Source organism: Nerophis ophidion, linkage group LG19, assembly GCF_033978795.1.
Source record: "Nerophis ophidion isolate RoL-2023_Sa linkage group LG19, RoL_Noph_v1.0, whole genome shotgun sequence".
NCBI lineage: Eukaryota > Metazoa > Chordata > Actinopteri > Syngnathiformes > Syngnathidae > Nerophis > Nerophis ophidion.
The window spans coordinates 25,198,160-25,213,754 of NC_084629.1; the positions used below are offsets into that span (position 1 = coordinate 25,198,160).

At 39.0% G+C, this 15,595-nt stretch overlaps 1 protein-coding gene across 3 annotated transcripts in view; it reads left to right on the forward strand.

Annotated features, from left to right (window-relative positions):
• vwa8 (von Willebrand factor A domain containing 8) overlaps window positions 1–15,595 on the forward strand; it is a 135,776-nt gene that overhangs the window by 88,903 nt on the left and 31,278 nt on the right. For 2 of the 3 annotated variants that reach the window (XM_061879654.1, XM_061879655.1), the window contains exons 38-39: window positions 8,516–8,624; window positions 10,228–10,384. In XM_061879654.1, coding sequence (XP_061735638.1) covers window positions 8,516–8,624; window positions 10,228–10,384 — 266 coding nt within the window. Of the gene's footprint in view, window positions 1–8,515; window positions 8,625–8,956; window positions 9,340–10,227; window positions 10,385–15,595 lie in introns of those variants that run through there. The other variant, XM_061879656.1, reaches the window with a different exon arrangement.

Genomic DNA, 15,595 nt, shown 5'->3' on the forward strand with positions numbered 1-15,595 from the left:
TACTTATTATTTATACAATGTAATGTTTTTCAATTTCTCCTTGCTATAACAATTGTCAACCAACTTTATTCTCTGTCATATGGCATCATGAAATTAAAATTATTCATCATAAAAAGTAATCTCCAGTTGAACATAAAATGAGGCACGGCGCCCCGCGGGCAAACTCAACAGTAGTAATAAAGCGCACGAGCAGACACACCTGCAGCACACAGACAGAACCACTCTCTGGCCCAGATTCCTCAGCACTCTTTGATGGGGGGTGTGTGTGTGTGTGTGTGTGTGGGGGTGTGTGTGTGTGTGTGTGTGCGTGTGTGTGTGTGTTGGGGGGGCTCAGACAGACACTCGCTGTGCAGACCAACAACATCCACAGTAGCTCTACTGTATGTGAACATACAGCCTCTCTATATGCTTCACACTACTCTGTTTACATCTCTCACCTGCATACCGCACTGCCTGCTTGCACACGAACATCAAAAACTTTTTTTTTTTCAACATGCTTGACACTTTTAACACCAAGACGTATAAAAAAACATGTATTTTCCCGTAGGAAATCATCAAAATGGAACAAATCTGACCTAAGCCATCATAAAACCTGTATGTACAGTGCAGGCAACATTTAAAATAACATTTTCACATTCTTAATTCCCATATACAAGTGTGCAAATATGTAGTATCAAGGTGCTACAACAATAACGTAATCAGTGTAATAAACATTCCATGCAGACTAACAGGAACATATGGATAATAAGATAAGAAAAACATGGAAATAATGGCGACCCATCAGTCTTGCTGTTCTGTCTACCCTGTCTACTCTGTCTGTTCTTAGAGAGGTTGTACTAAGAACAAAATGTTGTTGTACCTTAATTTCCGGACTATAAACCGCTTTTTTTTTTTTCCTACACTTTTAAACCCTGCGGCTTATAAAACGAAGCGGCTAATTTATGGATTTTTTTTCGCTGACGGCCATTATAAAAAATGTTAAAAAAAACAAGCAAATATATTTAGAATGTGTTTTATTGTTACCTTCGGGTACTCCGGCTTCCTCCCACCTCCAAAGACATGCACCTGGGGATAGGTTTGATTGGCAACACTAAATTGGCTCTAGTGTGTGAATGTGAGTGTGAATGTTGTCTGTCTATCTGTGTTGGCCCTGCGATGAGGTGGCGACTTGTCCAGGGTGTACCTCGCCTTCCACCCGATTGTAGCTGAGATAGGAACCAGCGCCTCCCGCGACCCCAAAGGGAATAAGCGGTACAAAATGGATGGATGTTTGTGGTAAGGCGCCATCTATGCGACGAGTTCGCTCACTGCAGGTGCTGCAGTGTCCTTCCATTTACCGGTGGTGCTTTCAACCGGAAGTGCAGTGACTTTCAGTATTTTAGCCATTTATAGCGTTTTTACTCGTATGGACTCTTTATTCATAACTCCAAGCATTGTAGGTCTTACAGTATAACTAAAACTGTTTATATTTACTAAACTGTCCAATGTGTGATGTCTGCAGGAGTGTTTTATGCATATTTGTAGTTGCTACCGTAATGTAATCACGTTAGCTCAGTTTGCATTCGCTAATATGCCAACACGTTTACGAGGGTCTGTGTTAGTATTATTAACTTACAACAACATTCTTTTTGTATTGGTCCAGTTTACAAATTCCTCAGTATATTCACCAAGACGTCACTGTGGAGTTATTAAGTCTGTTTAGCTGATTGGAGAGCGAGCTTCCTGCCATGTTACAGGCGCCGTTTGGAAACAATAGTATCTTTTTTTTTTCCCCGCTAAAATTTAGTTGGTGCGGCTAATATACAGGTGTGCTGTGCAGTCCGGAAAGTACAGTACTTTTTGAGTGCAATGATGGTAAAGTCGGGTGAGGAGGAGTCCGACTGGTGCGCTTTCTGGTACATTTCACTCCAAAATAAACCCAGACTGTAGTTTAAATAAAACTGTTAGCAAGTTTAGAACAAGTGATGTACAGTCAAATAAAACATAAAAAAAATATTGCTGGATGAAACTGCATTTCCAATCCAATCCAATCCACTTTATTTATATAGCGCATTTAAACAACAAGAACGTTTCCAAAGTGCTGCACAGCCATGTTAAAAACAATATTAAAAAACAATATTATGCTCCACCAATGACTGAATAAAAACAAAAAATAAATAAATACAAAAACCAATATAAAAAAACTATATAAAAATAAACATGATTAAAAACAATTTTAAAGGGTAAAATCAATTAAAACAGTAAAATAGAAATCAAAGTGTATAAAAAACACAGAGGACAACAGAGGACAGAGGACCACACAACTCACGTAGTGTTAAAAGCCAAAGAATAAAAGTGGGTCTTAAGACGAGACTTAAAACACTCCACTGTAGAAGCAGTTTGGACATGGAGGGGGAGAGTTTTCCAGAGCTTAGGGCCGACCACAGAGAAGGCCCTGTCTCCCCTGGTTTTAAGTCTGGTCTTGGGCACCACGAGCTGAACTGGCTCTCGGACCTCAGAGTGTAAATTTGGATGAGGTCCGAGATATATTGAGGTGCCAGTCCATGTAAAGATTTAAAAACAAACAGCAATGTTTTAAAATCAATTCTAAAATGAACAGGGAGCCAGTGCAAAGTCTGAAGAATTGGGGTTATATGCTGGCGTTTCCTGTTAAAAGTCTTGCTGCCGCGTTCTGGACTAACTGCAACCGGGAGAGAGCTTTTTGGCTAATGCCAGCATAAAGTGCATCGCAGTAGTCCAGGCGACTTGAAATAAAAGCATGCACGACTTGTTCAAAAAGGTTAAAAGATAAAAACGGTTTAACCTTTACTAAAAGACGAAGGTGATAAAAACACAATTTTAAAACGCCATTGACTTGTTTGTCAAGTTTAAAATCGCTGTCTATAGTGACGCCAAGGCTGGTGACTATGGGACGCACATCTTTTTGCAATGGTCCCAAGTCAGTGAGGGCCGGACCATTTGTGTCCAAATAGTGCACTCTTTTTTTAAGGTAATTTAAATTATGTAGGCGAGTAATAATCTGTGATTAATTACAATTAAACCTAATAATCAGATAACATTTTTATATTATTATTATTTTATATTATCATAACATTTTGAAGCCACACTGCTGCATCCAGTTTCCAGCCATTTCTCCCAGCCCTAGTACAGTACATACAGTATTGTGCATCCAACATGTTGCTCCATGACATCAGCAGAAAAGCAGCATGCATGATGTCATTAATATGCGCACACAGGACATCCTTTGTTCAGCCAGGTGTCAAGTACCAGCAGGTATTCTGTACAATGGAGCCACCTACAGTCAATGCTAGTCCACTTTTATGTACCACCTGGGACCCGTATCTTTTCCTGACCTTTGACGTTATCAATAGCAGTCTTCGTACATCAAGACACTGGTTCCTCCAGTATGGTGTGTATATTGTGGACAGTATGTAATATCCACACTGACATACATCCCTTCAAACAGGGATGTCAAACGTGGTTTTATGGCTGTCATCAGATGGCCACTTGTAACAGCGAATAATGTATGAATTTGCCTGTGGATTTCATTATTATATATATATATATATATATATATATATATATATATATATATATATATATATATACACAGTGTGGCAAAAAAGTATTTAGTCAGCCATTGATTGTGCAAGTTCTTCCACTTAAAATGATGACATAGGTCTGCAATTTTCATCATAGGTACACTTCAACTGTGAGAGACAGAATGTAAAAAAAAAAATCCAGGAATTCACTTTGTAATTTTAAAGAATTTATTTGTAAATTATGGTGGAAAATAAGTATTTGGTCACTTCAAACAAGGAAGATCTCTAGCTCTCACAGACCTGTAACTTCTTCTTTAAGAAGCTCTTCTGTCCTCCACTCGTTACCTGTATTAATGGCACTTGTTTGAACTCGTTATCTGTATAAAAGACACATGTCCACAGCCTCAAACAGTCAGACTCCAAACTCCACTATGGCCAAGACCAAAGAGCTGTCGAAGGACATCAGGAAAAGAATTGTAGACCTGCACTAGACTGGGAAGAGTGAATTTACAATAAGCAAGCAGCTTGGTGTGAAAAAATCAACTGTGGGAGCAATTATCAGAAAACGGAAGACATACAAGACCACTGATAATCCCCCTCGATCTGGGGCTCCACGCAAGATCTCATCCCGTGGGGTCAAAATGATCATGAGAACGGTGAGAAAAAATCCCAGAACCACACAAGGGGACCTGGTGAATGACCTGCAGAGAGCTGGGACCAAAGTAACAAAGGTTACCATCAGTAACAGACTACGCCAACAGGGAATAAAATCCTGCAGTGCCAGACGTGTCCCCCTGCTTAAGCCAGTGCATGTCTAGGCTTGTCTGAAGTTTGCCAGAGAGCACATGGATGATACAGCAGAGGAGCGGGAGAATGTCATGTGGTCAGATGAAACCAAAATAGAACTTTTTGGTATAAACTCAACTTGTGGTGTTTGGAGGAAGAAGAATACTGAGTTGCATCCCAAGAACATCATACCTACTGTGAAGCATGGGGGTGGAAACATCATGCTTTGGGGCTGTTTTTCTGCTAAGCGGACAGGACGTTTGATCCTTGTTAAGGAAAGAATGAATGGGGCCATGTATCGTGAGATTTTGAGCCAAAACCTCCTTCCATCAGTTAGAGCTTTGAATGGTTGACCAAATACTTATTTTCCACCATAATTTACAAATAAATTATTTAAAATTCCTACAATGTGAATTCCTGGATTTTTTTTTCACATTCTGTCTCTCACAGTTGAAGTGTACCGATGATGAAAATTACAGACCTCTGTCATCATTTTAAGTGGGAGAACTTGCACAATCGGTGGCTGACTAAATACTTTTTTGCCCCACTGTGTATATGTATATATATATATACATATATATATATACATATATATATATATATATATATATATATATATATATATTAAGTAGACTGTCGATTTTATGTTAAAACTTTACATTTACAAAATTTTACTGTAAAATATAGTGTTTATTTTATTTTGTTTTTGTCATGTCTTCTGCTCATGTTTTGTTTAGTTTTGTTCTGTTTTGCTTAACACTCCATTGTTTCCTACTTTTGCACTACGTTGTTTGCTTTGTTTCCATGCCAACCCATTAGTCTTCACCTGTCCCCATGTCATGCACCTGTTTTCAATCACCATAGTATTATTTAAGCCACAGTTACGAGGTAGTCAGCCATGCAACATCACCTCCTGCACCCATGATATCCATGCTGCTTTGTCTCATACCCTTTCTCTGTTTTTGTTTTAGTTGTTCATAGTCCTGCCATTGTGCAAGTTTTAGTTTATGTCCATAGTTTATGCCAGTGATTCTCAACCTTTTTAAGTGATGTACCCCCTGTGAACAGTTTTTAAATTCAAGTAGACCCTAATCAGAGCAAAGCATTTTTGCTTGAAAAAAAGAGATAAAGTAAAATACAGCACTATGTCATCAGTTTCTGATTTATTAAATTGTATAACAGTGCAAAAATATTGCTAATTTGTAGTGGTTTCGAAAAAAAGACATAAAAATAACTAAAAACTTGTTGAAAAATAAACAAGTGATTCAATTCTAAATAAAGATTTCTACACATAGAAGTAATCATCAACTTAAAGTGCCCTCTTTGGGGATTGTAATAGAGATCCATCTGGATTCATCAACTTAATTCTAAACATTTATTCACAAAAAAAGAAATCTTTAACTCAATATTTATGGAACATGTCCACAAAAAATCTAGCTGTCAACAATGAATATTGCATTGTTGCATTTCTTTTCACACTTTACGAACTTACATTCATATTTTGTTGAAGTATTATTCAATAAATATATTCATAAAGGATTTTTGAATTGTTGCTATTTTTAGAATATTTTTGACAAATCTCACGTACCCCTTGGCATACCTTCAAGCACCCCCAGGGGTACGCGTATCCCCATTTGAGAACCACTGGTTTATGCCACAGTGCAAGTGTTTTTCTCCATAGCCAAGTTTTGTACCTCCATTGTGAGCGCCTTTTGTTTGTTCCTGTTTTTAGTTAGTGTTAAAATAAAGAAATGTCTTTACCTTCACGCCGTTTCTACTCCATTCGCTTTGCACCTCGGGAAAACAATCCACGTCCTAGTCCAAGTCTTGACAGTTTTTAAAACATTTTACGGTAAATGTATAAACAATACCACTTTTTTTTACGGAAAATTGACCAAATTTTTGTGTTAAATTTTTACAACAGTATATTGTTCATGGAAAAACAGCACAACTTATTTTTTTATTCTGGCAACTTAGCTGCCAATTTTTCTACCGTAAAAACAAATATACCATCTTTCCATTTACAGTAATACACTGTTAAAACAACTGTAGATTTTACAGTCAAAAACTGGCAGCTCAATCAACACTATTTTTAATGCAAAAAACTGGTAGTTGTTTTTTTTCAATTCACAGTGATATGCTGTAAAGAACAACGTAAAATGTGTTGTCATTTTTATTAATTTGATGGGTAGTTTGCTGTAAAGTTAGGTATTTTTATTTAGACAAAAACATGTTTGGAAAGTATGATAATATACTGTTATATTTTTTGCAATAATGGATACTATTAAAGTTTAAAAGGTAGGCAATTTCAAGCAGTACATATATTTTTTGGGTCAAAATGAAAAAAATCGATTACATTTAGTGAGAAAATATTAAGTACTTTATTGACACATATCATTTCCAGGTGTTTGCAGGCCAGATACAATGATTTCGCGGGCCAGATCTTGCCCCTGTGCCTTGAGTTTGACACCTGTGCCTTAAAACATAGCGGCGCATCTGTCATCCCTTTTTCCCGGCTGGTAAGCCCAGCGATATCCCCCTCATGTTGAGCAGAAATTGCTCCCAAACCTTGACAGCTCCAGCAGGTGGACAAATGCCAGCACATTCGATGTGCATCCGTTGAGCGTGTGTCTTATCAGGTGACGGTAAAGACAGAGTCAGGACAGCCATGTGTTACTGTATATGAGGGTAGGCATGTGTGTGGCAAAGCTCATGATCTTGTGATGTCATGCATGACTCACAAACACTCAGAGTCGACAGGTCACATGGTGGAGATGAAACAGATGGAGAAGTAGATCAGCAAACAAGATATTTTCGAGAGAATATATCTCAGTAGTTACGCATGCTTACTTCGCTGCCTAACATACCAGAAAATGGGCAGGAACCAACACACAAGTGAATGACTTCAAAAACAGCACCGTTTATTGTCCCAGTTCTCGTTGATTTATACACAATAAAACAGGGGTGTCCAAACCCCAGCTAAACCATACGTGATCTTCAATTTGGCCTGCCAGACGAGAGCAATTTCATTCAGTTTTCATAATAAATTGAAATATCCAAGGTTCTAACAGGTGGCAAAGTGTCACCATCGTATGGACAAAGTAAGAAACAAAGATCAGTGTCCATAATGTGTTCTTTCTTGACGTCACAAGCACAGCATTTACTAGTGTGACTCAATCCAAACAACCTTTCCTAGTCATGGTACAGGAAAAAAAAAAATTCAACCAGCACAAAATGTAAACACTGAACTTTGTGGATATTTAAAAAAAAAAAGTCCCATCACAATAAACATTTATTTTTAATTCTACCCATTTAAATCCATTGCAAGGCATGATGGGGGGAAAATGCCAAAAATAGAAAGCTTCAAAGACATCGTCAAGGTAAGAGTTGAACTTATTATATTCAATTAGAATTATTAATTCTGTGTCCATTATATCATTATAATAAGTAAACAAACACACATGCATACAATATATGTATGGCTACTTTGCATGCAGTCGGCTTTAGACCGCATGCAATCTTTAGAATAGAATAGAAAGTACTTTATTGATCCCTGGGGATCAATAAGGTTAATTTCAATAAAGTTTAGACCCTCTTTCAATAATCCAATCAAGTCAGCACACTATATTAAATATAAAATACATCTTAGTCTATGCACTGTTCATTCAATTCTATTTCAATCCTCAACTAAGTATAAACATACATTTTAAAATTAAGTACAACATTGTTCCAACAATCTCGTTATAACGTGACCCTGATATACAATATGACCGACCGCTAATCTGGACTAAGTAAAGTGCGCTCTGCTGACACAGCGTGCATACTGAGCCGCACCGAGCGTTCGTTATAGGTGCGGCTAACTGGTTAGCCAGGAGATAGGAGGGACTGCTGTTAATGTCAAGATAAGGCTCGTCATGAGGGGACCAGCACACAATTCAAAACAGTTGCAATAACGTCTGTGTAAAAAGTGTAATTAATGTATACATAAAAATACACATATGCTTAAATGTCAATCAATACTGGGATACATTAGTTCCGTAATTGAGACAATAGATGCCCAGTGGGCTATATTGTGGTCATCTACGACTACAAGCATGCATTTCTAGGCATTGCTTGTATTAGACACAGTGTTGCAACAATTGTGTTATTTGGTTTTTGGGATCACCAACGTGGCGTCTCTTTGGCAGATAACCATCCAGAGGGACAGCGGTTTGGACGTCAGCGCCCCAAAACACGGCAAGATGGACCCCAACAACGCTCCTCACGTGGGCGGCAACCAATGGGCAGGTGGCACAGGTAAGAAGCCCCGTCCCTCCCCATATCCCAATGTATTATACATTATGATGCATTTATAGTGCATCTGGAAAGTACTTTTCCACATTGCCTTATCCTAAAATTTGAAAATGAAATACACTCTTTTTTTGTCCCCAGAATTCTATACACAATACCATAAAATATTTTTTTATTTTGCATATTTACTAAATTAGTCAATTTATACTCTGCTGCTTTGTTGCCATCCTCTGGGCAACATGAGTATTTCAGGCCAATGACCAATTATCATGCTTTAAATGAAATAGGCGCAGCCATTAATTATATCCATCCATTTTCTATCACTTGTCTCTTTTGAGGTCATTGGGGTTGCTGGAGTCTATCTCAGCCGCATTCAGGCGGAAGGCGGAGTACACCCTGGACAAGTCGCCACCTCATCGCAGGGCCAACACTTATGACCCAATGCAAACAACCTCCCCTAGTCATGCTGCAAAAATATAATTTAACCAACAAAAATGCCAACAGTCATGGTCACAGATAACACGATATAACACATTTCGTAGATATTATAAAAAACAACCATAAAAAAAATTCAGAATTACACCCATTCGAATCCAATACAATGCATGATGGGGGAAAATGTAAAACACACTTTTGTGCATTTTAGATTTTTGATATTTCTGATTGATACAAAAATTTAAGGAGGTTGTCACGGAAGTAACTAAGGTTGGAGTCCAACTTTCACATACTCTTAATATCCAATTATATTAATTATTTATCCATTATGTTAATAGAATATGTACACCTATTATATATATATATATATATATATATATATATATATATATATATATATATATATATATGTATATATATAAACAGTATATAAACGGTAGCTTTCGGCCCTCGATCAATTTTTTTTTTTAAACCAATGTGGCCCCCAGGGCAAAAAGTATGGACAGCCCTGATTTAAACCCTTTGCTCAATACTTTGTTGATGCACCTTTGGCAGCAATTACAGACTCAAGTCTTTTTGAATCCGATGCCACAGGCTTGGCACACCTATCTTTGGGCAGTTTTGCCCATTCCACTTTGTAGCATCTCTCAAGCGCTATACACTGCTGCATTTTTAGTTTTAATACATTTAAACATTGTTATAAAAAAAATATTTTCACATTGTCATTATAGGGTATTGTGTGTATAATTTTACGGACAAAAATGAATGTATTCCATTTTGGAATAAGGCTGTAACATAACAAAATGTGGGAAAAGAGAAGCGTTGTGAATATTTTCCGGATGCACTGTATGCTCCTATTTTGTTAATCGCCAAGTCTCATTCAGTCACAGGGTGTGCCGTGTACTAAAGCAAATTTGTAAAAAACACTAGAATTATCAACTACTGATGAAGTTTTCCCAAAAAAGAGCCATCGCTGTATTTTTCAGAAGTGCACCTAGCAACTTTATCCACACATCATGCATTTTTACCTTACTTTTGGGTACGATTAATTCATCAGCGCTATTAATGCTGACTCATCAGTTTGCTCCTCCCAGCTATGACAACATTGACTCTGTTCCAATATACTCGGCAGTAAACAGCCGCGATTAATGCTGCCATGTTCCCCAAACTGCAGGTGGCCGAGACACGGCCGGCCTGGGCGGCAAAGGGGGCCCGTACCGCCTGGATGCAGGACATAAGGTGCACCAGGTTTCCCAGGCGGAGAAGGACGCCGTCCCCGAGGAGGTCCGCCAGGCCGCGCGGGAAATGGCGGAGAAAGCCTTCAAAGACAGGTGAGCGGATAACATAATTGTTGCTGTAATCGCTGTCTTTTAAGCCATGTCCACACAAACATGGGAAGGTTAAAAAACGCATATCCAGGGTTGGAATGATCTCCTTCCACACAAGTGTAGTTTCAAAACTGTCTGTTTAAACACAAATACATACAACTGCTGTTATGCACATGTTGTCCAATCAGAAGCCTGAAAAAAGCAGCAACAGCTGACATCTCCAATATGTTTATTTTGATGTACTCGACATTAGAGTTGTACAATATACCAGTATTTGTATAGTACCGCGATACTAATGAATCATATTAACTATACTGCTTTTATAAATGGCTTGTACTTGTATAGCCCTTTTCTACCTTCAAGGTACTCAAAGCGCTTTGACACTACTTCCACATTTACCCGTTCACACACACATTCACACACTGATGGAGGGAGCTGCCATGCAAGGCGCTAACCAGCACCCATCAGGAGCAAGGGGTGAAGTGTTTTACTCAGGACACAACGGACGTGACGAGGTTGGTACTAGGTAGGGATTGAACCAGGGACCCTTGGGCTGCGCACGGCCACTCTTCCACTGCGCCACGCTGTCCCCCTTTTAAAAGTACCTGTCCCCCACCCCTGGCCCCCGTCGTCGTCTTGTCGTGTCATTGCTGGATTACGAGCATGTTCGGCAGCACACAATCACAGAGCACTTACAAGCAGACATCGTGTGTAGATAGAAAAGGGAGAATGGACGCATTTTGTCTCAAAAACTAATGATAAAGATGAAGCTACAACACTGAAACACCCTCAGGAAGAGGGCGTTTTGAAATTTAGGGAAGAGCTAGCTTGCGGTTAAAGTCCATCCCCAGTCAGCAGTGTTTTAGCTACTTTTAAATCACTAATCCTCGCCTCCATGGCGTCAAATAAAGTAAGTTTTTTACAAGTATCATCTCTGCAGGACGAGAATCAGCTAAACATGTTTCACTACACACCGTAACTCACTGGCGTCAAAATGTAAACAAACGCAATTGGTGGATCTACACCTGACATCTAATGTAATAATACCAAGTACAGGAGCGTATTTAGTCGATATTACTATGATTACATCGATATTTTTTAGCATCACAACATATTTTTCTTTAAAATAAAATCATATTATGTTTAAAAATTCAGGAAATATGTACCTGGACACATGAAAACTTTAAATATGACCAATTTGTGGTATCGTCCAAAACTAATGTAAAGCATCTAAACCAGGGGTCTCAAACTCAATTTACCTGGGGGCCACTAGATGCAGAAAGTGGGTGAGGCTGGGCCGCAAGAAAAGATTTCTTAAAAAATGTAACATGCACTTTTTAATGAATTCACCTTCTATGAATGGCTTTCCCACCCTAGCAACATACTTGCCAACCTCAAGATTTTTCCATGAGACTCCTGAATTTCAGTGCATCTCCCGACAATCTACCGGTGCAACCATTCTCCCGAATTTGTCCCAATTTTCACCCGTCTGACATTATTAAGGGCGTGCCGTGACTGCACTGCCTTTAACGTCCTCTACAACAGTGGTTCTCAACCTTTTTTCAGTGATGTACCCCCAGTGAACATTTTTTTAATTCAAGTACCCGCTAATCAGAGCAAATCATTTTGGTTGAAAAAAAGAGATAAAGAAGTAAAATACAGCAGTATGTCATCAGTTTCTGATTTATTAAATTGAATAACAGTGCAAAATATTGCTAATTTGTAGTGGTCATTCTTGAACTATTTGGAAAAATAGATATGAAAATAACAAAACATTTTGTTGAAAAATAAACAAGTGATTCAATTATAAATAAAGATTTCTACACATAGAAGTAATCAACTTAAAGTGCCTTCTTTGGGGATTGTAATAGAGATTGGATTCATGAACTTAATTCTAAACATTTCTTCACAAAAAAAGAAATCTTTAACATCAATATTTATGGAACGTGTCCATAAAAAATCTAGCTGTCAACACTGAATATTGGATTGTTGTATTATTTTTTCACAGTTTATGATCTTACATTCATATTTTTTTGAAGTATTATCCAATACATATATTTATAAAGGATTTTTGAATTGCTGCTACGCGTACCCCCATTTAAGAACTACTGCTCTACATCACACAACCAGCGTTGTGTTTGGGAGAACATCCGCACCCTAACACAACTTAAACACAACAAAACAAATACCCAGAACACCTTGCAGCCCTAACTCTCCCGGGCTACAATATACACAACCTCAACCGAAGCAAGTAGGGGCGTGGGGGGGTTGGTTGGAGCGGAGGTGTATTATGTAGCCCGGAAGAGTTAGGGATGCATAGGATTCTGGGTATTTGTTCTGTTGTGTTTATGTTGTGTTACAGTGCGGATGTTCTCCCAAAATGTGTTTGTCATTCTTGTTTGGTGTGGGTTCACAGTGTGGCACATATTTGTAACAGTGTCAGTTTTTTTTACGGCCACCCTCAGTGTGACCTGCATGGCTGTTGATCAAATATGTCTTGCAATAACACACGAGTGTTTTAAATAGCCAGATGCAAAATGTAACTGGGCTTGCATGCTGTTTGTACTGGATGTAGAGGGCGCTAAAGGCAGTGCCGTTATGGCACCCCCTAAATATTGTTGATTGGATAAAAATCGACAGGAATTCGAGAGAATGGATGCCCTGATTTTCAGGGGTCTCCCGGGAAAATTGGGAGCGTTGGCAAGTATGACGCTGTCAAACGGCGTTCATATTAAATTTGCGGGCCGCACCAACATTAAATTGTCATATCAAAGTGCAGGCCGCAATTGGCCCGCGGGCCGCATGTTTGAGACCCCGGATCTAAACAACAGAATAATAAGTGATTATTACCTTTGAACAGAAGTGTAGATAGAACATGTTAAAAGAGAAGGTAAACAGATTTAACAGTAAATTAACAATCAAATTAATATTTCATTTTCTACCACTTGTCCCTCATACTGTTGATCAAATAATACAATGGAAAATGACACAATATGTTACTGCATACATCAGCAGACTAATTAGGAACCTTTGTTTGCTTACTTGCTAATAAAAGACAAGTTGTCTAGTATGTGTGACGTTTGGCTGGCATCGTGGTGTGGTTTTTGTTCTCTCAGGGATGCAGTCGGCGAATGGACACAGCGTGAAGGTAGGAATGATGATTTATTTATAACTACAAAAACAGACTAAGAACAAAAACACTTGCACATGGCACTACAGACAAAACCAACAGAACTAGCATGGGAGCTACAAAGAACAGAAAGCCCTAGCATGTGAGCTAGGAACACAAACAAAGGAATAGTGTGGAAGCTAACGAATACACAAAATATTTTACCACAATGCGGGATAGCGACGTCTCCTGTTGCATCGAAAGCAAGTCGAGACTGCAAGACCGAATGACAAACAAGGGCAGTCTTAAATAGCGACAAAAATTAGGAGGCAGCTGCGAGAAAGACAGAAAGAAGTCAGGTGACACGATACGTTACTATGGCAACGGAAACAAAACAGGAAGTGCCACCAGGAACTAAGGACGTCAAATACTGAACAGGTTGTAATAACAAGACAGAAAACAGAACCAAACCAGAACATGACATGATCCGAGCCGCGGATCATGACAGTATGTTCACTATTTTATTTAAGACAAAACTTGCAATAAGAAACATGTTTAACGCACCCTAAATATTGGTATAGGGACAACACTACTAGACATACAAAGACATGTACAATATTTTTAAAACCAACCGGAACGTATATAGAGCCCTGGGAACATTATGAATTTTTATTTTTTTTGTGTGTTTGAAGCTTGCACGCCTTTGCTGCTAAAACCCATAATTAACTTTAATCAGCAACATGGTGATATATTTGTATATTTATAATGTAGAGGGAATTGTACATTACACACGTAAATGGAAGCAACACACGTAAGTTCACTTAATGATTTGTCGTGAAATAAGGACTAAAAACATGAGGTAATTTTGCACCTTTCTTAAGACACAGAGCAAAAACTCTTGCTTGTCAAAGTTGGCCCATAAGGTGGAGGTTCGACAGCGATTGTATCCAAAACAGCTGACTGTCATTAGTGCCGACAGGAGTTTCGCAAAGCCTATTTTGATGCTTTTTTGTCAATGTTGAGTGAAAATAAAAGCATATTTACATTGAAACATACAGTAAGTCCTCTTATAGTGTGTTTAAATGACAGCTCACGACAGTGACGTCTTCAGAGGAGTGCACATCTCCGTTTGTGCCGCGTACACGCATACGCTGAGTGGAGAGTTTTGGAACTCTACACCTTGCCCAGCGTTTGCAAAAGTCTGTGATTTTAAAGAAAAAAGTTTGCGTTTTTAAGGACAAAAGTCTGCGTTTGTGTGTGGACAAGAAACCTAAACGCAGAGATAAGTATGTGTTTATGAAGTATCTGTGTACGTGTGTACGTGGCCTTAAAGCGCATGCAGAGGCTGTTGACTACTGAGTGCACTTCAAGTGCAGCTACTGCCATCTTGTGGAGTTTTTTTTTTCACCAGGCGGTTGCCTACAGCCACAGCTGTTAATGCCAAGGTTTTTTGAACCGGCGCTAGTTTGTTCTGTAGACCACACACCCAAAGCCTGATGCAAAACAACAAGGTGCATAAAAGCTGACTCTTCCTCTCTTTTTTTATCTGCACTTCTCCCCCGTGTGTGTGTGTGTCTGTGTGTGTGTGTGTGTGTGCGCGTCTGTCTGTCTGTCTGTGTGTGTTTGTGTGCGTGTGTGTGCACGAGTGTGTGTTCGCGTGTGTGTGGCTGACAGGGCATCCTTTTCAACTGCTCTACCATGAAGGCTCCCTCTGTTCTCTCCGTTTTGTTCTCTTGACTTTCTTTTAGCCTCCTCACATCCTCCCCCTCATCTTTAGGACACGCTGGCTGCTTTCACCCAAAACAAATGGACACCCTCTCTTCAATCTCTTCTTCTATCTCCTCCAATGTTACAGTTTTTCCTTCTTCCGTGCATCTTCTGACTGACTGTCGTCAAATCAGCTGTCAGGGTCGCCCCCCCCCCCCTTCCTTATGGTTCATACACACGTCCACCTTACACTTCAATTCTTTTGTTTGTCTTCAGGTTAAACGTCAACCAGGCTATGATCCTCCCATTTTAAAAGCCTGCAGTCAGGCAAAAACAGGCTTCGGTATGCTGAAATAACAGAGCACTCACACACACACACACACACACACACACACACA